At 41.9% G+C, this 24,978-nt stretch overlaps 1 protein-coding gene across 4 annotated transcripts in view; it reads left to right on the top strand.

Moving 5' to 3' along the window:
* LOC106569064 (nonsense-mediated mRNA decay factor SMG7) overlaps window positions 1-20,451 on the top strand; it is a 31,994-nt gene extending 11,543 nt beyond the window's left edge. For 2 of the 4 annotated variants that reach the window (XM_014140006.3, XM_014140005.3), the window contains exons 5-24: window positions 3,778-3,949; window positions 4,073-4,144; window positions 4,317-4,467; window positions 6,199-6,334; window positions 6,586-6,748; window positions 7,048-7,207; window positions 7,418-7,488; window positions 7,588-7,648; window positions 7,773-7,892; window positions 10,977-11,394; window positions 11,587-11,725; window positions 13,312-13,451; window positions 13,642-13,908; window positions 14,088-14,453; window positions 15,412-15,558; window positions 16,232-16,306; window positions 16,589-16,742; window positions 16,900-17,070; window positions 17,268-17,434; window positions 17,607-20,451. In XM_014140006.3, coding sequence (XP_013995481.2) covers window positions 3,778-3,949; window positions 4,073-4,144; window positions 4,317-4,467; window positions 6,199-6,334; window positions 6,586-6,748; window positions 7,048-7,207; window positions 7,418-7,488; window positions 7,588-7,648; window positions 7,773-7,892; window positions 10,977-11,394; window positions 11,587-11,725; window positions 13,312-13,451; window positions 13,642-13,908; window positions 14,088-14,453; window positions 15,412-15,558; window positions 16,232-16,306; window positions 16,589-16,742; window positions 16,900-17,070; window positions 17,268-17,434; window positions 17,607-17,714 — 3,258 coding nt within the window. In that variant the 3' untranslated portion in view covers window positions 17,715-20,451. The remainder of the gene's footprint in view (window positions 1-3,777; window positions 3,950-4,072; window positions 4,145-4,316; window positions 4,468-6,198; window positions 6,335-6,585; window positions 6,749-7,047; window positions 7,208-7,417; window positions 7,489-7,587; window positions 7,649-7,772; window positions 7,893-10,976; window positions 11,395-11,586; window positions 11,726-13,311; window positions 13,452-13,641; window positions 13,909-14,087; window positions 14,454-15,411; window positions 15,559-16,231; window positions 16,307-16,588; window positions 16,743-16,899; window positions 17,071-17,267; window positions 17,435-17,606) is intronic. The other 2 variants (XM_014140007.3, XM_014140008.3) reach the window with 2 other exon arrangements.
* The last annotated feature ends 4,527 nt before the right edge of the window (window positions 20,452-24,978 follow it).

Raw genomic sequence — 24,978 nt, 5'->3', positions numbered from 1 at the left:
TCCCAGAACAACAGCAAAGGACCTTGTGAAGAAGTTGGAGGAAACAGGTACGACAGTATCTGTATCCACAGTAAAACGAGTCCTGTATCGTCATAACCTGAAAGGCTCCTCAGCCAGGAAGAAGCCACTGCTCCAAAACCGCTGTAAAAAGCCAGACTACTGTTTGCAACTGCACATGGAGAAATGTCCTCTGGTCTTGAGGTCGACCGATTTATGAATTTTCAACACCGATACCGATTTTAATCAGCTTTTTTTGTTGTTGTTGTAATAATGACAATTACAACAATACTGAATGAACACATATTTTAACTTAATATAATACATCAATAAAATCAATTTAGCCTCAAATAAATAATGAAACATGTTCAATTTGGTTTAAATAATGCAAAAACAAAGTGTTGAAGAAAGTAAAAGTGCCATGTAAGAAAGCTAACGTTTAAGTTCCTTGCTCAGAACATGAGAACATATGAAAGCTGGTGGTTCCTCTTAACATGAGTCTTCAATATTACCAGGTAAGAAGTTTTAGGTTGTAGTTATTATAGGACTATTTCTCTCTATACGATTTGTATTTAATATACCTTTGACTATTGGATGTTCTTATAGGCACTTTAGTATTGCCAGTGTAACAGTATAGCTTCCGTCCCTCTCCTCGCTCAAACCAGGAACACATCGACAACAGCCACCCTCGAAGCAGCGTTACCCATGCAGAGCAAGGGGAACAACTACTCCAAGTCTCAGAGCGAGTGACGTTTGAAACTCTATTAGCTCGCACCCGCTAACTAGCTAGCCGTTTCACATCGGTTACACCAGCCTAGTCTTGGGAGTTGATAGGCTTGAAGTCATAAACAGCGCAATGCTTGAAGCACAGCGAAGAGCTGCTTGCAAAACGCACGAAAGTGCTGTTTGAATGAATGCTTACGAGCATGCTGGTGCCTACCATCGCTCAGTCAGACTGCTCTATCAAATCATAGACTTAATTGTAACATAATAACACACAGAAATACGAGCCTTAGGTCATTAATATGATCGAATCCGGAAACATCTCAAACAAAACGTTTTTCCTTTCAGTGAAATACAGAACCGTCCCTTATTTTATCTAACGGGTGGCATCCCTAAGTCTAAATATTCCTGTTACATTGCACAACCTTCAATGTTATGTCATAATTACATAAAATTCTGGCAAATTAGTTCGCAACGAGCCAGGCGGCCCAAACTGTTGCATATACCCTGACTCTGCGTGCAATGGACGCAAAATGACACAATTTCACCTGGTTAATATTGCCTGCTAACCTGGATTTCTTTTAGCTAAATATGCAGGTTTAAAAATATATACTTCTGTGTATTGATTTTAAGAAAGGTATTGATGTTTATGGTTAGGTACAGTCGTGCAACGATGGTGCTTTTTTCGCAAATGCGCTTTTGTTAAATCATCCCCTGTTTGGCGAAGTCGGCTGTCTTTGTTAGGAAGAAATAGTCTTCACAGTTCGCAACGAGCCAGGCGGCCCAAACTGCTGCATATACCCTTACTCTGTTGCAAGAGAAGTGACACATTTTCCATAGTTAAAAAAATTCCTGTTAGCAGTCAATATAAGTCTATACTTGTGTATCGATTTTAAGAAAGGCATTGATGTTTATGGTTAGCTACACGTTGGAGCAACGTGTGCCTAAGCGATTATATGCAACGCCGGACAGGCTAGATATCTACACATGGGTGATGATATTACTAGTTTAACTAGTGATTATGATTGATTGTTTTTTATAAGATAAGTTTAATGCTAGCTAGCAACTTAACTTACCTGCATTTGCGTAACAGGCAGGCTCCTCGTGGAGTGCAGTGTAAAGCAGGTGGTTGGAGTAGTTAACCGTAAGGTTGCAAGATTGAATCCCCGAACTGACAAGGTAAAAATCTGTCGTTCTGCCCCTGAACAAGGCAGTTAACCCACCGTTCCTAGGCTGTCATTGAAAATAAGAATGTGTTCTTAACTGACTTGCCTAGTTAAATAAAGGTGTAAAAAAAAAGAACTCGGCGTCCAAAAATACCGATTTCCGATTGATATGAAAACTTGAAATCGGCCCTAATTAATCTGCTATTCCGATTAATCAGTCGACCTCTGGTCTGATGAAACAAAAATACAACTGTTTGCCCATAATGACCATTGTTATGTTTTGGAGGAAAAAGGGGGAGGCTTGCAAGCCGAAGAACACCATCCCAACCGTGAAGCACGGGGGGTGGCAGCATCATGTTGTGGGAGTGCTTTGCTGCAGGAGGGACTGGTGCACTTCACAAAATAGATGGCATCATGAAAGAACATTTATGTGGATATATTGAAGCAACATCTCAAGACATCAGTCAGGAAGTTAAAGCTTGGTTGCAAATGGGTCTTCCAAATGGACATTGACCCCAAGCATACTTCCAAAGTTGTGGCAAAATGGCTCAAGGACAACAAATTCAAGAAGGTATTGGAGTGGCCATCACAAAGCCCTGACCTCAATCCCATAGAAAAGTTGTGGGCAGAACTGAAAAAGCGTGTGTGAGCAAGGAGGCCTACAAACCTGACTCAGTTACACCAGCTCTGTCAGGAGGAATGAGCCAAAATGTCCTAACTTATTGTGGGAAACTTGTGGAAGGCTACCCAAAATGTTTGACCCAAGTTAAACAATTTAAAGCCAATGCTACCAAATACTAATTGAGTGCATGTAAACTTCTCACCCACTGGGAATGTGATGAAATTAAATCAAATTTATTTATATAGCCCTTCTTACATCAGCTGATATCTCAAAGTGCTGTACAGAAACCCAGCCTAAAACCCCAAACAGCAAGCAATGCAGGTGTAGAAGCACGGTGGCTAGGAAAAACTCCCTAGAAAGGCCAAAACCTAGGAAGAAACCTAGAGGAGCCAGGCTATGAGGGGTGGCCAGTCCTCTTCTGGCTGTGCCGGGTGGAGATTATAACAGCACATGGCCTAGATGTTCAAATGTTCATATTTGACCAGCATGGTCAAATAATAATAATCATAGTAGTTGTCGAGGATGCAACAAGTCAGTAACACGAGTGTCAGTTGGCTTTTTCATAGCTGATCTTTGAGAGTATCTCTACCGCTCCTGTTGTCTCTAGAGAGTTGAAACAGCAGGTCTGGGACAGGTAGCACGTCCGGTGAACAGGTCAGGGTTCCATAGCTGCAGGCAGAACAGTTGAACAGCACGGCCAGGTGAACTGGGGACAGCAAGGAGTCATCAAGCCAGGTAGTCCTGAGGCATGGTCCTAGGGCTCAGGTCCTCCGAGAGAAAGAGAGAATTAGAGAGAGCATATTTAAATTCACACAGGACACCGGAAAAGACAAGAGAAATACTCCAGATGTGACAGACTGACCCTAGCCCCCCGACACATTAAATACTGGAGGCTGAGACAGGAGGGGTCAGGTGACACTGTGGCCCCATCCGAAATAAATAAAAGCTGAAATAAATAATTCTCTACTATTATTCTGACATTTCACATTCTTAAAATAAAGTGGTGATCCTAACTGACCTAAGACAGGGAATATTTACTAGGATTAAATGTCAGGAATTGTGAAGAACTGAGTTTAAATGTATTTGGCTAAGGTGTATGTAAACTTCCAACTTCAACTGTCTAGAATTTATAAAGTAAGCAGTTCATCATATTGACATAAGTATGTTAATCAGGACACATGGTGCTTGACATTTTTTAATTTCTCAAATGTCGAAATGACAGAAGCAAAACTCGTTAACTCTTAGTAACTTGACCCTTTCCTCTAACAGTTACTACAGGAGCTGTGTACCGTGTTCAATGTGGATTTGCCGTGTCGTGTGAAATCATCTCATCTGGGAATTATCAGCAATAAACAGACCAACCCCAGCACCATTGTAAAACCCCAACCTAGCTCTTGCTCTTATATCTGCCAGCATTGTCTCGTCCACCTTGGCGACATTGGTGAGTTTTAACACTATCACTACAAAATAATTTTACTGGGCAGATCATTTAGAGGTCAATATTTATCAGGCTCCCAATCAGTGCTTTGAGCAGTTTTGCTTATCTTCTCCCCCCCCCTTCAAGCACGATATCGCAACCAAACCAGCCAGGCAGAGTCCTATTACAGACATGCAGCTCAACTTGTCCCCTCAAATGGTAAGTACTTACAAACGTTTTAATGTACAGTATTTGTTTACTGGTACACAAAGCATCAATGTACCTTTTTGCAGCTTCCAAAATTTCACCTGAAAAATAAAATAATTTCAGCATATGAAATCTTTTAACCTGTTAATTTCACTGATGTCCCAATGTCTATCTCCTCCAACAGGTCAGCCTTACAATCAGCTGGCCATCCTGGCCTCCTCTAAAGGGGACCACCTCACAACGATATTCTACTACTGCAGGAGCATCGCCGTCAAGTTCCCTTTCCCTGCAGCCTCCACCAACCTGCAGAAAGCTCTCACTAAAGCTATTGAAAGGTAAAAAATGTAAAAAAAATGTATCATTGAGTGTTTTTATTGTAGCCTCATTTCAACCACTCTTTTCAAAAAGTGTTATGCTTAGCTGTATCTATTTTCCCACCTTTATCAACGATCATTTGGGAAGGGACTAATGAACAGTTTGATGTCCTTACAGGTGTTTATCAGCCAGCTGGTTTACATTAGGGATGGGAATTTGGACATTTTTGACTGAGTATTCACAGAATGTTTTTCTGAGCACTCGAATGAAAATAAGTCTATTTTTAGAATACACTGGAAAATATTTGGTGCAGTTGTCTATATTCCAAAAGTGTGCAACAATGCCTAATTTATCATAACCATTACAGAAAAAAAATCCTAATAGCTAAATTGCCATATTTAATAAAAAACTATTGCCATTTTAAAGAAACTCCACCCACAAACAATATTTGGTATTTGTTTTATTAGTCCATTGTTGATATAGTCAAATGTTTTGCATGTCACAAATCACGTTTTCAAGATATGCAACTTCCTGTATTTGGAAAGTTACATGAAGTTGCATATCTTGAAGATGTGATTTGTGACATGCAAAACATATCCTTTCAAGATTAATAATATAACCAGTTGTTTTCAATAAATATCATGGAACACAATCTTCAAAAAGGCATTAACCTCGGCAGTGGTGCTTGCATGTAGAAGCTGATGGTTTTGTAATGGCATAACCTTGTTGTGTTAATTTAGCAGACAAGACGCTCTTATTTCCCGAGCCCTTATCACAGTCAAGACACACCTATGTTATAGTAAAAATACATGATGTAATATAACAGAATAAAATAGAACAGAATATTTTTCCAAGTGAAAAAAGTTGTCAGTGCGTAGTGATGCTCATCTCGTGTCTGGAACAGTTCTTAACAGTTCATATACCTTTTCTTTTTTTCTTCAGGTTACAAACCAAAATTGGTATTTTCGATTATGTAGATTTAGTTTATTCTGCCTGTTTGGAATTTTCCAAATGGATTAACAATTCCACGTTGAACACTGCATAGTGATTAAATTATGGCCATGACATCAGTTTGGTGAGTAGGCCTAGCCTTAATACTTGAAAATACACTCTTTATCAAACTGTTTTTGCATATTTTCAGTGTGGAACCTGTATGTTTAGGGGGGGTTATAGAATTGGTTAGCCTAGGCTAAGTGGCACTGCCAGTTAGCAAAGTAGCCTAGGCAGAAAAGACGGAACAATTATTCCAAAACTGCATCTTGTTGTTGGAACATATTTCCCTACTTTAATCAACAAGTCCATTTAGAATTTCTGATAAACTGTCATTTGGCAAGTGATCTAGCTTGTGTATGACGATTTATTTCTGTAGGACTAACGGGAGTTTGTGCGTGGACTTTGCACGCATGTGTAGAGAGAGCGGTCGGAACGCAATTGAGTGAGCGTCATGAAAGGGAATTTAGCGAGAATGGTGTGATGCTTTGTTTCTTTGTTGTGCCACGCAAATGCACATGCACAAATGTAACACTAATGTCAAAGCAAATTAACATGTCTTCAAGACATTCGGGCAGCCACTGCACATTCCACCAAATAGTTTTGCAGTATTTATTTATTTTTTCTCTGGTTAAAGACCGAGTTTTGACGTCCGTTTGAATACTCGATTACTCAAGTCCATCCCTAGTTTATAGTGTGTGGACTTGAGAAAGGAGTTGAACTTGTTGTATACATGCTTAATCCCAGTCTGTTATCTTCAGCCAAGATGAGGTCAAAACAAAGTGGAGTATGTCAGATTTCATCAAGGCCTTCATCAAGTTCCACGGTCACGTTTACCTGAGCAAGAGTTTGGAGAAGCTCAACAACCTTAGGGAGAAGCTGGAAGAGCAGTTTCAGGTATCTTGGATATGTACTTCCCTACTGACGTCTTTGCATTACTGCACTAAACAAGCTATGGGCTGGTTTCCCAGACACAGATTTAGTCTGTCCTGGACTGAAAAGCTTTCTCAATGGAGAATCTCTACTGAAATAGCTTTTTAGTCCAGGACTTGGCTTAATCTGTGTCTGAAGCTACCCCAATTCCATATATTAAAATAGTTTAAACACTGTTTATTGATTATTTTTTTTAATCAATTTTGTTTTTGCAGAGGCTGATTCGGCAGAAAGCCTTCAGCTCCCAGCAGCTGGTCCACATCACGATTATCAACCTGTTTGAGCTGCACCATCTGAGGGACTTTGGCAACGAAGCAGACGACCAGAGCTTCAGCTCCGACGAGCAAATCGGCTGGTTCCAACTTCTCGGCCTCTTCAGTATGTCCCCAACTCCAATTGTTTCTCAATATGCATGAGGCGATTCACCTTGTGGTTGACATGCCTGTTCGTGGTTATGCAGTTTTTAGTTTGTTACTTTCTATATTTAAAAATCTGGAACTACTGAAAATGGATTTGATAACATGCATCTTAGATGTAATTGTATTAACTGCAAGGCCCAGCTATCAGATTGTCTCATACGCTTTTCTCAACCTCAGTCTATCAGATGTCACCACACTTTGTTGAATTAGAATGGCAGAATTGGATTTACTTGTATTTTATTCCCCTCTTCCTTTCAGTGTCATTTCTGGGTATCATGTGTAGCCAAGCTTTACTAAATAAGAACCGAGGAGAGGAGATCATGGGAGAATGTCCACTGCCGGCCATCAAGGTGTCTCTGGACTGGCTCAAACTGCGATCCACTGTTTTTCAGGACAGTGCTGTGGACAAACGACAGTAGTATGTTTTTAACTTTCTATGTCAACATTTGCCCTCCAGGTGTTATATTTTAGTTTGGTACATTCTGCTTGTCTGATGTTGTAGAGTCATTTTATTGTTTACTCATTTTTGGACCCTTTCTTTTAGATCTTAGCAATAGCAGGAATACTTTTGAATGTGTTTTTGTATTGTCTGTGTTTTACTTAAGATTTTGCTCTTATTTCACCTCAGTGTTTGGCCTTGGCTGGTGTCCATTCTGAACAGTTTCCAACCGAAGGAAGATGATGTTTCCTGTGCATCAAGTAATGCCCATTTGAAATCTCTGCTTTGATACTCTGCTCATTCTTGGTTAGAGCTCTAATTTTGTTGATTGTCTCTAATGTCCCTTATCTGTTTTCCAGTGATTCCACTTCCAGAGGAGTTTGAACTGCAGGGGTTTCTGGCTCTCCGGCCAGCTCTACGGTACACGCATTACTTACCCTTTTGTCTCAGCCCGTCTTCCATATAGACTGTGTGGTTGTGTGAATAGCATGTTCCATGTTCTCTTGTATTAACCATGGTCTGTTTTGGTATACCCCTTTCCCAGGATCCTTGACTTCACTAAAGGCCACCAGGGCGTTGCTGTGGACAAGGAGGGTCTGCCAGTCCGTGCCCGTCACCAGAGGCTCATCAGTCTGGGGAAATGGGTGGCAGACAACCAACCAGGGTGATTCTTCAACACTCTACCCACTACTGTTTTAAAGACTTATTACGAACTACCACATCCATACCGCCAATATCAAAGTTTCCGTCTTTGAAAAATGGCCTGCTTTTCAAAGATGCAACAGTCTCTCTCTACCTTCGCACTACTGACTTATTAGGCATTTTCACACTGCGCCTTAGCCCGGGGCTAAGGAAGATTTTAGCTCCAAGGCCAAGCGAGTGTTCACACTTGCTCATTCTAAAATGAGCTAGCACCGACCTTAGCCCAGGGCTAGCTGGCCCTGCTCTGGAGCAGGGTGAGCATTGACGTTTTGGGGCTAGCCCCAGAAACATGGTGCCAAAATAGCCAGTGTGAAACAGGGTCAAGAACAACGCATAGAATTTTCACTGTCCAATCACAAAAGCTGCACTTTCACACAATTTGCATATGCCTGTGATGCGTTCTCACAGTATTTTAAGTAAATGTATACTATTTCATCCTCGTGGACAAAAACCTGTCAATAAAAAAAATTGAAAGAACATTGGTTACTATGGCTAACAAATGGTTGCTATGCAGGCTGGCTAACTGCAGGATTTTTGGAGTCTACTCCGCCTCCTGTGGTTCGACTCCCAAAACACGCTGAAACGGCTGCGTACACACCACCTCGTTATTTCAGAGTCCTACTAGGAAGACATTTGCATTCAGGAGGACTGACATGAGCATGATCTTGCCCTATTGCTCAGCAACTTAGCCTATAAAAAAAACCTTTTGTTTGAATACAGGTGATGTGTAGGAACTCGAATATTTAACTGATATTTTGTCATTATTATCCAAACGTGTGTTGTTCCAGAGGAGTAATCACACAGGATTAGTTTTTCCAAACTGCTCCTTGTAATTCTTAATTTATTCACATTTAATTGACTTTTATTGTAGCTGTGAATATATTTCAACATCATGTCTAGACTATATAATATGCTACACTGGTAACTTGGGCTTGGCTGCCAAAGGTGTCCCCATTAATATTTAAATTGATGAAGTGTGATCCTAATAATTATTTTAGGGCTCCATGGTAGACGTCCTTCCTGCTGAATCATATTTGCACTTGACTGTTTATGAATGAGAAAATAAACTGGCCATTTCCAAAAAGTTTAGCGGGGATGCCTTGCTTTGCAATCTATTGCCTAGGACAGGGATCTCCAACCAGACTATGGAAAATCGTTTCCTCCGTTGCAAAATTACTGAATCTTAGGAGACGATTCCTAGCAGAATCGACGCTTGACACACAGAACTGGGAGTCGATGGGTTGAACGTCGAAGAACATGGGTTGAACGTTCTTCGACGTTCAACCCATCGACTCCCAGTTCTGTGTGTCAAGCGTCGAGATATATATATCGATCTTGCAACCTGCCGGGAGGTAGCTGGGAGGTAGTCTAGTGGTTAGCGCATTGGACTAGTAACCGGAAGGTTGCAAGATCGAATCCCTGAGCTGACAAGGTAAAAAATCTGTATATTTTTTTTATATATTTTTATATATCTATATATTTTTTTTGTGTTGGGGAAACTCCCCACTACACTTAGCTAGTCAACTGAAGGCAGTCAAACTCTACAGCTGGAAGGGCAGCAAAGCAAACACTCCGTTTTCATAACTTTTCTATTGACATTTAATTGGATATAGTTATCCATGATGATAATATTGTTGCATGATTTGATTTGGATGAGAAAAGTTGATGTCTCGTCCGTGCACAGCATTCGCTGTACATGGGCGATATCGCATGTGAAAAATGATAGATTATTTCCAGAGGTTGGACAGGCAGACCATCATAAAATGCTGAGCGTGAAGCAAAATAATGAGGAAGTAATGTGTTTAATGCCTTTATTAACATTGGTTGCATGTGTTTGTCCGTAAGCCCATGGCATTAGAATAAAAGTGTGACTCCTCTGCCCGTGGCTAAAGCTTAGCCCAGGGTTAATAATAGTGGTGCACGACTCCATGATTTTTGGAGTCGATTCTGACTCCTGTGGTTAGTCGACGGAGTGAACTCTTGCTCGACTCCCAAAACGGATGCGCACTCACCACCTCATTATTGCCGGGAGGTAGCTGGGAGGTAGTCTAGTGGTTAGCGCATTGGACTAGTAACCGGAAGGTTGCAAGATCGAATCCCTGACCTGACAAGGTAAAAAAATCTGTTGTTATGCCCCTGAACAAGGCAGTTAACCCACTGTTCCTTGGGCGTCATTGAAAATAAGAATTTGTTCTTAACTGACTTGCCTAGTTAAATAAAAAAGTATATAATAATTGCGGAGTCCTACTAGGAAGACTACATTTGCGTTCTAGAGGACTGGCATGATCTTCCCCATTTGCTCAGCAACTTAGCCTATAAAAGGCCAATTTTGTTTGAATATAGGTGATGTGAAGGAATTAGTATACTTTAATATTTACAATGCTTTGCTAGGCAAGACATTGTGAGATGCAGATAACCAAGATATATGCACGGTTTTGTCTGTCTGCCTGCCCCGATCCTCTCTCCCTCGCCTGCTCTTTCTCTTTGCTATGCAAAACGCTAGTGTGTGTTCGGTCTGTTGCGTGTAGAATAGCTCAGCCTACTTTAGTTAACTTTCACGAGACATTGCCTAAATGTTTTGATTATCGATGCACAGTTCTGTCTGCATGGTGGCCTGGCTGTGCCCCTCCCATTTCTCTCTCTCCCTCGCTCGCTCTTTCTTTGCTGTGGAAGATGCGAGAGTTTGTTCTCGAAATAGACTATGACAACTAGTTTACTCCATCGAAAAAAAATACAGAATCTTAAGAGTCGATTCCTAGTGGATTGACGCTTGACAACCAGAAATGGGAGTCGACGGGCAAGGAATTATTTTGGAGTCGACTCCCCACCTCTAGTTAACAAATACTTGTGTAAACACAGGATAAGCTAGCCCAGGGCCAGTCTTAGCCTGGGGCTAAGATAGCCCAAAACTAAGAACAATGCCGTGTGAAAAGACCTATTATGAACTAAACTACCACATGCGCCAATATATCAGTAGTTTTCATCCTACTCGAATAGCCTACAAGATGCAACAGTATGTGACAATGCCTGTGGCTGTGTATTCCAGGCTGATTCAGTACAAATTCAGCGACAGTCTGCTGTTGTTCATCACTGACATTGAGGAGCTGGCCATCGAGGAGCCCCAGGAGAAGGATGCCCCTGTGCTCCAGGAGTCCTCCAATGGAGAGCAGACTCCCAACGAGGGCAACATGGGTCTGAAGTCAGTCCTATCCATGGGCAAGACCCAGAACAGTATGTTGGAGATCGGCGAGAGACCCGTGGTGACTTTCAAGGAGAACATCAAGCCCCAGGAACAGAGCAGGGAGCCCAGCCGCAACCAGCACCATAAGGATGCAGGGAAGGAACGGAGGGACTTTGGCAAAGGTAACGGCGCGCTGGGAAAAGGAGAGCAGAAGAGGGATGGCAAGAGGAAGAGTGAGGTGAAGAAGAACAGCCATGAGAAGGCTGCAGATGCAGGGAAACAGGTAAAACGAATGCATTGTTTTTCTAAAGGTGGGATATATCCTGTGATTGTATGTTTGCGTCCCAAATGACACCCTATTCCCTATATAGCGCGTTACTTTTGACCAGAGCCCTATGGGATCTATTTAGGATGCAGACATTTTTACTGGGGTTTTTACTACCTACTGACCCAGAGTTTGTGTGTCTTGGTGCAGGTGAAAGCCCAGCCGGAGATGAGGACACCAGTGTCTGAGGCCAGGAAGACTCCAGTCACTCAGACCCAGACTACCTGCTCCTCCCAGTTCATCCCCATCCACCACCCGGGAGCCTTCCCTCCCCTGCCCAGCCGACCAGGTACCAGCACCACCTCTCACAGTGATCACATACCTAAGTTGAACAGTTTTACACTTAAAAGATTTTTAGATCTAAGAGTAGCGAATAACCCTCTCTATTTTATGTGTAAACTGTTTGCAGTTCAATTGTATTCTGCCATGTAAATTCATTAACCTCTCTAGGGGAGGTGGGATGAAATTGTCCCCCACTATTCAACAGCCAGTGACAAATCAGAGCGCCAAATTTAAAACCACAAAATGTCATAATTGAAAGTTCTCAAACAGAACTATTTTACACCATTTTATAGATACACTTTTCCTGAATCGAACCACGTTGTCCGATTTCCAAAAGGCTTTACAGCGAAAGCAAAATATTAGATTATGTTAGGCGAGTACATAGACACAAAAAACCACACAGCCATTTCCAAGCAACTAGCATGCATCACAAATACCCAAAACACAGCTAAATGCAGCACTAACCTTTGCTCTTCATCAGATGACACTCCTAGGACATTATGTTATACAATACATGCATGTTTTGTTCAATCAAGTTCATATTTATATCAAAAACCAGCTTTTTGCATTAGCATGTGACGTTCAGAACTAGCATACCCACTGAAAACGTCCGGTGAATTTACTAAATTACTCACGATAAACGTTGACAAAATACATAACAATTATTTTAAGAATTATAGATACAGAACTCTTTTATGCAATCGCTATGTCCGATTTTTAAAATAGCTTTTCGGCGAAAGCACATTTTGCAATATTCTGAGTACATAGCTCGGCCATCACGGCTAGCTAATTTGACACCCACCAAGTTTGGGACAACCTAAACTCAGAATTACTATAAGAAACATTTGATTACCGTTGCTGTTCTTCATCAGAATGCACTCCCAGGACTTCTACTTCAACATCAAATGATGTTTTGGTTCCAAATAATCCATAGTTATGTGCAAATACCTCTGTTTTGTTCGTGCGTTCAGGTCACTATCCGAAGGGTAACGCGCGAGCGCATTTAGTGACAAAACATTTCTAAATATTCCATTACCGTACTTAGAAGCATGTCAAACGCTGTTTAAAATCAATTTTTATGCTACTTTTCTCTTGTAAAATAGCGATAATATTCCAACCGGGCAACATTCAGAGAGAGAAAGAAAAACATGGAGAATCTCAGTCTCACTGTCCCCAGGCTGACCACTTACAAACAGAGCTGTTGTACTTTGCCCAGAGACAGCAGACACCCCATTCCACTTTCTGGCGGCTTTAGAGAGCCAATGGAAGCCTTAGAAAGTGTCACGTTACAGCACAGATGCTGTATTTTGGATATAGATGCAACAGAAGGACAACAAATTGTCAGACAGGGCACTTCCTGTATGGAATCTTCTCAGGTTTTGGCCTGCCATATGAGTTCTGTTATACTCACAGACACCAAACAGTTTTAGAAACGTTAGTGTTTTCTATCCAAATCTACTAATTATATGCATATTCTAGTTTCTGGGCAGGAGTAGTAACCAGATAAAATCGGGTACGTTTTTTTATCCGGCCGTGAAAATACTGCCCCCTATACCACAACAGGTTAAACTAACTTGATGTTGAACTTTTCAGGTTTCCCTTCTCCGGCTTATGTAATCCCTCCTCCCGTGGCGTTCTCCATGAACCCCGGCTTCACCTTCTCTACAGGCATGTCTGTCTCTGGGCCATTCCTACAGCCGTCCTCCCACCCTCAGCAGCCTGGCGCCCAGCAGGTAAAGGGCAAGATTTCCCAGACACAGATTAATCCTAATCCTGGACTCAAAAGCATTTTCATTGGAGAATCTGTGGGCTGAATTTGTCTGGGAAACCGGTCCTATATCCTCTTGTCTAAGCAAATGGAAGTGCTTGGAACCAAAAAACAATCACACAAAAAAATGAATGACAACTTTTTTTTTTGTTGAGACCCAGCAGGTGCAGGTCCAAGCCGGGAAGCCGTCTCACATTCCATACAGCCAGCAGAGGCCAGCAGGGCCGGGGGCCATGAACCAGCCGCCCACCCAGGGCCAACAGGGTCCTCCCCAGCAGCAGCCCTCCCAGGCCCAGCAGTCCATGCAGCAGTCGGTGCAGTTTCAGGCTCTGGCCCAACAGCAGCAGCAGCAGCAGTCGCCCACTAAGCCAGTGCAGCCAGTACAGCTGGGCAAAAGCCCACCTCATCCAGGGATGCATCAGGTAAATTATAGATCACAATAGTTCTGGACTGGAAAGATACAGCGTCATTCAGGAAAATTTGATATTTAAAGGAGTGCTATTGTTCTACTGTAAAGAGTGTTGTGATTTATAAATGCACTTCAAAGAAATGCACGAGCTTGTCTATTATAGAGTTGTCCGGTTTTCCTTCTAATCAACAGTACATGCAGGTTGACCAGGCTGGCCAGATGTGGGGCCAGCACCAGGGGCAGCCCACCATGCAGAAGATGCAGGCCATGCAGGTGCCCGTCAAGCAGCCCTACTATGGCATGCCCCCCCAGGACTCCCTGAAGCTCTTCGAGCAACACTCCGTGCAAACGGCTGGGCAGATGCCCGCGCCACAGCAGCAGAACAGCATGGACAAGAAAATGAAGTACCCAGATGTGAAAATGCAGGATTTTTACTGGGAGCTTCCCTACCGCATGGGGGATAACAGACAGATGGTGGGGGAGAGGATGGGCAAGCGGCCACCCCCAGGGGTCTTCCACCCAGACCAGGACAATGCACCCAGAGGACCTCCCTTTGAGGTGAGTGTTGTTGAACTCCTCAACCATAGATATAGGACACAAGATAGATTATATACTAGGCTGATATTGTCTGTCCTCAACCACCTAGACCTAGCAATGTGAATTAGGGAATGGGGAGTTAGGGCTCTATCTTGTTCTTCCTAACACTTCTTTAGCATGTTTGGATATGGATTGTATTTTGTCACATGTTATTGGAATGTTTGTGTAGGTAACTTGACTCTAAATGTAAGCAACCCTATTGGATCGGAGTCCATTGGGTCTATGGCTTCCTCCCTCAGAGAAACGGATAATAGTTTGGTTTGAAGTCCTGGGGTTTGTGGCAGATACGGTCAGTCTAACGGTATATAGGCATTGGAAAGTCCAGCTGTAAGTCTAAGACTCTACCATTCCCGTCTGACCCCATGATAGATGAGGTCCACTATGTAGGATTATACGATCTGTTATTGGACTGAGCAGACCTGTTTGATAGAGTAGCCAATTGGGAGCCATGTTATGCATTACATAATGCTCTGCCATCACATTGATTTGGTACTAGAGCAGGCTCCTCCCACCTTCTGTTTTGGCCTCATTTCCTCATTTTCAAGGTGATTGACTTGTATAGGAAGGAATTTGAATGTTGATATAATATGGTTGTATGATCAGTCACCAGACTGTTATATTAGTTTCAAATATTTATGATTGTAACAACTCAAACTGGAATGTATGGGCTTATATGGCACAATCATTCTTTGGGTAACCTAGCTTGAGGACAGGGCTTGGTTTAAAGTCGTCTATCTTTGGAAAGCTAGGCATATCTTTTTACTACCTTTACTGGCTCCTCTTTGCCACCTTTTTATGAGCTTTATCTTTGAAAAAAGTATTCCTTTGAAAAAAGTATTCCTTTGCCAACCTATTTCTTACTGGCTTACCTTTTTGTTTCTTTTTTTTCCCCCTCCTTTTTGCTTCATTCTCTCACTAGGACAACAAGAGCACCCCTCTTCTGCCTCCAGACCTTTTAAAAAGTCTATCAAATTTTGAGGAGGAAGAGCTGGTCTTTACTAAGCCTCATGGTTTCTACCAGGCCTTGGCGAGTCCTCTTAGCACTGCTCCAGGAAGAAACCTATTTGTATGTAGTCTACTTCGCTTAACGTAATCCTCTTGGTTTAACCAGCATGTTAAACATCAGGGACCGTATTCAGAAAGTGTGCTGATCAGTTATGAGTAAGATTACATGGACGGGTGGACCTGATCCTAGATCAGCCATCCTACTCTGAGACACTTTATGAATGCAGGCCCTGATTCACTTTCACAAAGTATGTGATGTGAGTAGAATAATTGAGTTGCGGGGAGATATGGCTCATTAAAATACTGTAAGGCTCATACTTTGAATAAGAGGGCAGTATATGTAAATATGTTTTCCAGGCTAGTGTTGATATAATTGGTTGGTTTTGTTCATTCTATGTTAACAGAAGTCGACCCAATATTTGTTTGACTTGTCAGAACAGTCATTGTGCTTTTGGTAGATGAGGCTAAATGTTGTGTGTTCCATGACTCCTGTAAAATGTACACTATAAGATACGTTGTTGAACATATACTGTAACTGGGATTAAATGAGACATTATCCAACATATTGCGTACATTCCATCCCTATCAGTATTCATAGCAAACATACGAACACCTGCAGAGTCGACTAGGAAATATGCTGATGGAATAAATAACATTTATCAGAAGGCGATTACTAATCACAACATTCTATCTGATAACATTTTCCCAATCTTCTCCTGTATTTGTCAAATCAGTCCAGAATGGAGAGTGGTGCTGAGGTGATGGGCCAGTCGTCTTCTCTCATGCCTTTATCTGGATTTCCAATTCAGGTCAGTATGCATGGGAGAATCTCTGCTCTTCAAAGGCCTGCCGCCAGACTTGTTTGACTGCTTTGTGCGGGAAAGAATGTAGACTGCATCTCACAGGCAGTGGTTTGATTAAGGCTACTCTGTGAGCCCTTGTTGCTGCAGTCTCACAGAGCTTCTGTAATGTTTGCTCTTAAATCCCTGTTGAGTTTGAAATGCCACATTTAATGTTGTAAACCAAAGGGGAGTGACTGACATTTGATATGCCTGAAAGCTGTGTTTTCTTGGTATGTTTTTTTTGTTTAGGAGAGATCCTATCAAAACAGCATTTTCAGTCAGGCGTATGGGAAAAACATGTCTCCCAACCCCAAGCCTGATGCTCCCATGCTGCACCAGGAACCTTCCCTGTACTCCCTGTTTGAAGGAACTCCATGGTCCCCGTCCCTTCCCGCCAGCTCAGGTACTTGCCTCCATAAACGTCACAACAGTCCCCTGTTAATGTTAAATCACACGCTTAGCATCTGAAAGGGTTGCAATTTCAATATAATCATATTGAAAAGCATTTAATAATAATTTATATATAATTACATAATGATATTTCTCCATTTTCATAACAGACCACTCAACACCAGCAAGCCAGTCCCCTCACTCATCCAACCCAAGCAGTTTACCCTCTTCCCCACCCACACACAACCACGGCTCCATCCCCTTCTCTAACTTCGGCCCCATAGGAACGCCCGACAGCCGAGACAGGAGGATGGTCGACCGCTGGAAGGTGGAAAAGACTGGTTAGTCAACCTATTTATTTATTTTATTTATATATATTTTTGACCCTCCCCTCAATCACTTACACCCACTGAAGTATTTAAATGTCATTTAATGTTAGCATTGATTTATTTTCACTTTCGTATGAGACTTTTCTACACTTTTTGAAGTAATTCTTAAATCATGGTGTTTTATATAATGAAAACCTGTTTTTGTCCAGGAGCTGTGAGTGGGTTTGGTTTGGACTACCTGCCTGCTGTGTCATCCTCTACAGATCACCGAGCCCCCGAGAACAGCTGGCACCAGGGAAACGCCCCCAGCAGCTCCTGGGCGGCCCAGGAGTCGCCCATGGAAGACTCCTCCACTGTGCTCCTTGACAGTCTGAAGGTACCATACACACAAACAGAATTGCATGCAATGTCCCTTTGATTGCAACTAATATTACAATACCATTGTAGCTAGTTGATACTAGTTTAGATGTGTAAGGTTTAGCTACTGTTAGTTACACTAGACTAGTTGAATAAATGTCATACAATATTCTTCTCTCTATTCTCCCCAGTCCATCTGGTCCAGCTCAATGATGCAGCCGGGGCCGTCGGCTCTGGAGCAGCTCCTCATGCAGCAGAAGCAGCAGAGGGGCCATGGCACCATGAACTCTCCACACTGAAGGGCCTGCAGTCAGAAGCACTTGTGTGATGAAGTAAAAAAAATAAAAACACGCTCCAAATCGGAATTACCGGCATATGGAGGCTGGGGAAGGTCAAACGATTTCCCAACAGGCTCAAAACACCCCTCGGATAACGAGGAACGGTACAAGTCTTCTCTCGCTCTCTCTCTGTGCCTCGCATGGCAATGAGGGCGTGCAAGCACCACCTTCTCCACCTCACTGCTGAGCACGAAGCTACTGCGGGGTCCAATTTGTAGGATTCTTACGTTGAGGAAACTGAACCTCTGACAACCAGTCACCATGCTCAACACCTGAATTCCTCTGGAGAGTGTGGGCATAAACGACCATCCTTCAGTCCATTTCACTTGGATTCCATGTAGCTGGTCTCCTCTGAAAGCTCCTTGCGCTGCTCTTGGTGTGGATTTACTACCACTCTGTCTTGACTTACCTACTGTACAAGAGAGGAGAATAAAGGTGGTGCAGGGTCTTATTGGGAAGGCAAGGTGGGCCTAAAACGGTAGATGTGGTGGCAGGGAAAAAAGACTGAAATCTTACTGAATTCTTGACTAAATTGTATTTATCTTGGACTAAGAAACAGGAGGAAGATGGACTATGTAGCTGGGGTATGAATGAAGGAATGAATGGAGTTGTTCTAGCTATATTGCCGCAGTTGGTAATATGTGGGGGTAAAAGCGTGCCCGTCTTTCTGTGCACAGAATCGTTTGAAAATACCGAAGCAGGTTATGCTATAGATGCGAGTTTTCCAGTTTGCTAATTGGACTGCGTCTTGTTGCTTTCTGTAAATGTTTTCTAAGGAGGGAGGTGCATCTCCAGGTCAGTTGAGGATGATGGGAATGCTTTAAAAGCTCACCACAATGTTAGCTCAACAACAAACGGAGAAAGGGAAGAGAAAATAGATGTAGGGATAGTATTATTAGCTCTAATAGATTGCAATTATTAGAAATACTGTATTTTGTGATTTGTTCGTAACAGTTTTAGCTTTATGAAATATTGGGTAACTGTCATAGTTTACTGCTTATAGGGGAAGTCTATATTTATATGTTCCTCGTTCCCCTTGCTTCTTTCCCTTCACTCAACTTTCTTTGAGGTGAAATGTAACTAGCTTACCTGCGTAATTGTTTTCGTTTGTTCATGTTCTGCCTTTTTAATAGTTTTAAGCATCTTTATTGGCTCTCATTGTGCCTGGTCAGTTATTTTTTTTCTTATTACTATCATGGTTGGCACTGTCTTGTAATTGAAACAAGCAAACGGGTCCAGCAAAGCTGCTGGTTCAGCAATATGGGGCACAAGCCGAGCCAGATGGACAGACAGTGGGCTGGGCTATGGCTGGGGGACAGAGGGCAGGACAGGTGTAGTAGTCCCTGACTCCCCTACATGGCTCAGAATAGGGGAGAAAGATTGATTTATGGTAACCTCTTTGCAACCACTACTATTATCACAACAGTTATTGAATAAAAGTAATTACTTCATCCTCTAGGATAGTGGTAATCGTCATATTATACCCCGGAGAGTGGCTTGCATGGTTTTCTTGTCTAAAGTCGTAGCTCAGCTTTTTACATAGCTATTGTGTAACTAACTGAACTAATTGTTTGGGTATTAAGTTCCTGCCACTTGGGGTACGCCAGTGTGAATCTGTTATTGGCTAAGTTCCTCTGATGTCACGACAAACGCCTTAGCCAGATAATGACTGTTTCCTCCCAAATAATGGAATCCCTGAAGTACTGAGCAACAATCAGCAGACTCGAGGCTCTCCAGGACCAGTCTTTGAGGCATAGCTCTAAATTGTCAGTTGAGTCTAGGGGTCACTGTTGGATAAGATTAGACATTTGCTGACTATATGCAGTGGTTCCCTCTTTATGGTTTAGGCAGCATAAAGCATTTTGTATTTAGAAGGTATACGAAGACTGAAAATATTGTATGACGGGGGAAGTGTTTTTATTTTCATGTAGAGAACATTTTATTAAAGCCAACTTTAAATGTGTATTTTCTCTGTGCTTTTCCTGTTGCATTTACAATTGTATTTACAAAAATAGACTGAATCTTGGGACAAATTTGTCCTGAAATGCTTATAAAAAAACAAATTATTTAGCACATCAAACCAAGAGTGAAACTGTGGCCCTGTTTTCTCTCCTGTATCTGCTCATTGTAAGGGGTTCTGATCTGAAATGTGTGGTAGGATCATCATGAATGGTGTTTGTCAGTGGTGTTGAGCTTAACCAGTTCTTGCTGTCTAGGAGGGGGTAACGGGTAAAATGTTGGAAACACTCTGCTCTGGGCCTTCTGCCATTTACTACATTGTTAATGTGGACTCGCCTCTCTCTGCCCCATCCTTAATACATTGACTCAAATTTAACTGTGGCTTTGGTTTCACCACCGCAAGATGTGTGGAAGAGAACCCTGCACTTCGGGCAGGTGTAACATTCCATACTTCAATAGTCCTGTGGGACATTACAGGCACTGAAAAATGACCAACCAACAACATTAAGCACTGTGTCCCAGTTTAAGTTCATTGCTTAGGAGAGAATCACTGATACTGCATGAGGATTTGGAATTCAGAATGCTTCACTTGTTATGGGGAGGGAAAGGGGGTTCATTCAGAAATAGGCTTGTGTTCTAAGTTTTTTTTTTTTTTTGTGTGTGTTTTGTCTTTCTGTAGACATTCAGAAATGGTAGAATCAGCTATGCCTTTATTAAATAAAGTAAACCATGTTCTCCATATCTGTTCACTGAACTGTATTATTATTATTTTTTGACTATTATAGGCCTACTCTTAAGTATGGTTTCTCAAAGTATTATGGTATTTTGTGCACCATTTTTCCTACAGCTCACAATTCTGCACAAATAGTTAAGTTTAGAATTGACAGATTTAAATAGCAAATATGACTGGTGTTATGCCGTTTTGTCAATGCTATCAAGAGGATCTGCTCAAGAACCTTTTCACACAGGCTGTCTCCCTCCCCACCACACACTCAGGAAACCCTAGTGGTTTCAGGTTAGCTTGCCAAATGCACAAGTTACCTGTTAACATCTCTCATCAATACAACAAATGATTGAAGAGTTTTTGCTGAGCAGTATTTCAGTGTGTGGAGTACCACATTGATTTAAACTAGTTATGTGCCTGAACAATACCCTTTTTATTCACTTTTCTCTCTACACGTATTCTGACCTTGAATTTAAGCACGAGAATAGCATGCTATTCACCTGACGTATCCCCCCACACCCCTTTACTTGCGTGGAAACCATGAATAAGATCAAGCGAACATACCGGTTCCAAGTGGAAATAGCATCTCCTTGATTGATTTTTCTGAGCTGTAATTTATAAGAGCTAGGTAAATGAGTAATCATTTTGGATAAGGGAATTGTAAATATAAATGACACTCGTTTTAATCTATTTTACCTTGTAGTCATTGGAGACGTGAAACCAGTCATACAGTTTAGCAGCAAACTGAAGCATATAGACACAACATTCCCACTGTAAATTTAATGAAATGCTGTGCCATTACGCATCTTTTAAATTGTACGGCCTTTTAACTTGCGGAGATGGGCACTCTCGAATGTCTTAATTATAGGCTGCCCCGATTTTCTCTTTCCTATTTCTCTCATGTTAATTATTAGCCACTGTCAGTAGGCCTAATAACCACACACATTTAATGACCAATTTACTGTTAGTTTGCTTCAGTTGGTATAGCATACATTGTAATTAAATGGAATGACATTGTTTCGCTTACCTTTTGCTTCCTCTGTAAAGACTCACAGCCGTGTGGTTGTTGCTGAGGATCATTAGTAACAGTTGATGTAGACTAAAAGACTAATTCAATCGTTGTGGAGCGCAGAACAAGCCGTTAGGTTGAACCCACTGTGTGATGCAGTACTTGCCCATGTCACACAGTTCCATAGTTGGTGCAAGCGATATACAGTTGAAGTCAGAAGTTTACATGCACCTTCGCCAAATACATTTAAAACTCAGTTTTTCACAATTCCTGACATTTAATCCTAGTAAAAATTTCCTGTGTTAGGTCAGTTAGGATCACCACTTTTTATTTTAAGAATGTGAAATATCAGAATAATAGTAGAGAGAATTATTTATTTCAGTTTTTGTTTCTTTCATCACATTCCCAGTGGGTCAGAAGTTCACATACACTCAATTAGTATTTGGTAGCATTGCCTTTAAATTGTGTCAAATGTTTCCGGTAGCCCTCCACAAGCTTCCCACAATAAGTTGGGTGAATTTTGGCCCATTTCTCCTGACAGCTGGTGTAACTGAGTCAGGTTTGTAGGCCTCCTTGCTCCCACACGCTTTTTCAGTTCTGCCCACATTTTCTATAGGATTGAGGTCAGGGCTTTGTGATGGCATCCGCTACAAGACCATGGTGATTGCCTACGGAGCTGTGAAGGGAACGGCACCTCCATACCTTCAGGCTCTGATCAGGCCCCACACCCAAACAAGGGCACTGCGTTCATCCACCACTGGCCTGCTGGCCCCCCTACCTCTGAGGAAGCACAGTTCCCGCTCAGCCCAGTCAAAACTGTTCGCTGCTCTGGCACCCCAATGGTGGAACAAGTTCCCTCACGACGCCAGGACAGCGGAGTCAATCACCACCTTCCGGAGACACCTGAAACCCCACCTCTTTAAGGAATACCTAGGATAGGATAAAGTAATCCTTCTAACCCCCCCCCCCCCCTTAAAAGATTTAGATGCACTATTGTAAAGTGGTTGTTCCACTGGATATCATAAGGTGAATGCACCATTTTGTAAGTCGCTCTGGATAAGAGCGTCTGCTAAATGACTTAAATGTAATGTAAATGTAAATGATGGCCACTCCAATACCTTGACTTTGTTGTGCTTAAGCCATTTTGCCACAACTTTGGAAGTATGCTTGGGGTCATTGTCCATTTGGAAGACCCATTTGCGACCAAGCTTTAATTTCCTGACCGATGTCTTGATGTTGCTTCAATATATGCCATCTATTTTGTGAAGTGCACCAGTCCCTTCTGCAGCAAAGCACCCCCACAACATGATGCTGCCACGCCCGTGCTTCACGGTTGGGATGGTGTTCTTTGGCTTGCAGGCCTCCCCCTTTTTCCTCCAAAATAACAATGGTCATTATGGCCAAACAGTTTAATGTGGATATAGATACTTTTGTACCTGTTACCTCCAGCATCTTCGCAAGGTCCTTTGCTGTTGTTATGGGATTGATTTGCACTTTTCGCACCAAAGTACGTTCATCTCTAGGAGACAGAACACGTCTCCTTCCAGAGTGGAATGACGGCTGCATGGTCCCATGGTGTTCATACTTGCATACTATTGTTTGTACAGATGAACGTGGTATCTTCAGGCGTTTGGAAATTGCTCCCAAGGATGAACTAGACTTGAGGTCTACAATGTTTTTTCTGAGGTCTTGGCTGATTTTGCCATGATGTCAAGCAAAGAGGCACCGAGTTTGAAAGTAGGCCTTGAAATGCATCCATAGGTACACGTCCAATTGACTCAAATGGTGTCAATTAGCCTATCAGAAGCTTCTAAAGCCATGACATCATTTTCTGGAATTTTCCAAGGTGTTTAAAGGCACAGTCGACTTCTGACCCACTGGAATTGTGATACATTGAATTAAAAATGAAATAATCTGTCTAAACAATTGTTGGAGAAATTACTTGTCATGCACAAAGTAGATGTCCTAACCGACTTGCCAAAACTATATTTTGTTAACAAGAAATTTGTGGAGTGGTTGAAAAACGAGTTTTAAAGCTTCTTTGGGATAGGGGGCAGTATTTTCACGTCCGGATGAAAAGCGTGCCCAAAGTATACTGCCTGTTACTCAGGCCCAGAAGCTAGGATATGCATATAGATTTAGATAGAAAACACTCTAAAGGTTCTAAAACTGTTAACGACTTACATCTAGACGTTCCGCTAGCGGAACACCACTCCAATATCCAATGATAAGGCGTGGCGCGAAATACAAACTCCTCGAAAATCCGAAAACTTCCATTTTTCAAACATATGACTATTTTACACTATTTTAAAGACAAGACTCTCCTTTATCTAACCACACTGTCCGATTTCAAAAAGGCTTTACAACGAAAGGAAAACATTAGATTATGTCAGCAGAGTACCCAGCCAGAAATAACCAGACACCCATTTTTCAAGCTAGCATATAATGTCACAAAAACCAAAACCACAGCTAAATGCAGCACTAACCTTTGATGATCTTCATCAGATGACACTCCTAGGACATTGTTATACAATACATGCATGTTTTGTTCAATCAAGTACATATTTATATCAAAAAACAGCTTTTTACATTAGCATGTGACGTTCAGAACTAGCATTCCCACCGAACACTTCCGGATGAATTTACTAAATTACTCATGATAAACGTTCACAAAAAGCATAACAATTATTTTAAGAATTATAGATACAGAACTCCTTTATGCAATCGCGGTGTCCATTTTGCAATATTCTGAGTAGATAGCTCGCCATCACGGGCTAGCTAATTTGACACCCACCAAGTTTGGTACTCACCAAAGTCAGATTTACTATAAGAAAAATTGGATTACCTTTGCTGTTCTTCGTCAGAATGCACTCCCAGGACTTCTACTTCAACAACAAATGTTGGTTTGGTTCCAAATAATCCATAGTTATATCCAAATAGCGGCGTTTTGTTTGTGCGTTCAAGACACTATCCGAAGGGTGACGCGCGGACGCGTATCGTGACAAACATTCAAAATATTCCATTACCGTACTTCGAAGCATGTCAAACGCTGTTTAAAATCAATTTTTATGTGATTTTTCTCGTAAAAAAGCGATAATATTCCGACCGGGAGATATCCTTTCCGTTCAAAGACTCAAAATCTAAAATGGACTCTTCACGTGCACGCCCGTCTCATTGTTCTCAGATCGACCACTTACCAAATGCGCTACTGTTTTTCAGCCATGGACAGCAGAGTCATCATTCAACGTTCTGGCGCCTTCTGAGAGCCTATGGGAGCCGTAGAAAGTGTCACGTTACAGCAGAGATCCTTTGTTTTGGATAGAGATGACAAAGAAGGCCAAGAAATTGTCAGACAGGGTACTTCCTGTGTAGAATCTTCTCAGGTTTTGGCCTGCCATATGAGTTCTGTTATACTCACAGACACCATTCAAATAGTTTTAGAAACTTTGGAGTGTTTTCTATCCAAAGCTACTAATTATATGCATATTCTAGTTTCTGGGCAGGAGTAATAACCAGATTAAATCGGGTATGTT

The sequence above is a fragment of the Salmo salar genome, chromosome 14, assembly GCF_965601325.2.
Source record: "Salmo salar chromosome 14, fSalSal1, whole genome shotgun sequence".
In the NCBI taxonomy this organism is placed as follows: domain Eukaryota; kingdom Metazoa; phylum Chordata; class Actinopteri; order Salmoniformes; family Salmonidae; genus Salmo; species Salmo salar.
Note: the sequence above shows the minus strand (reverse complement) of the source record. Positions and strands in the feature narration are given on the sequence as shown.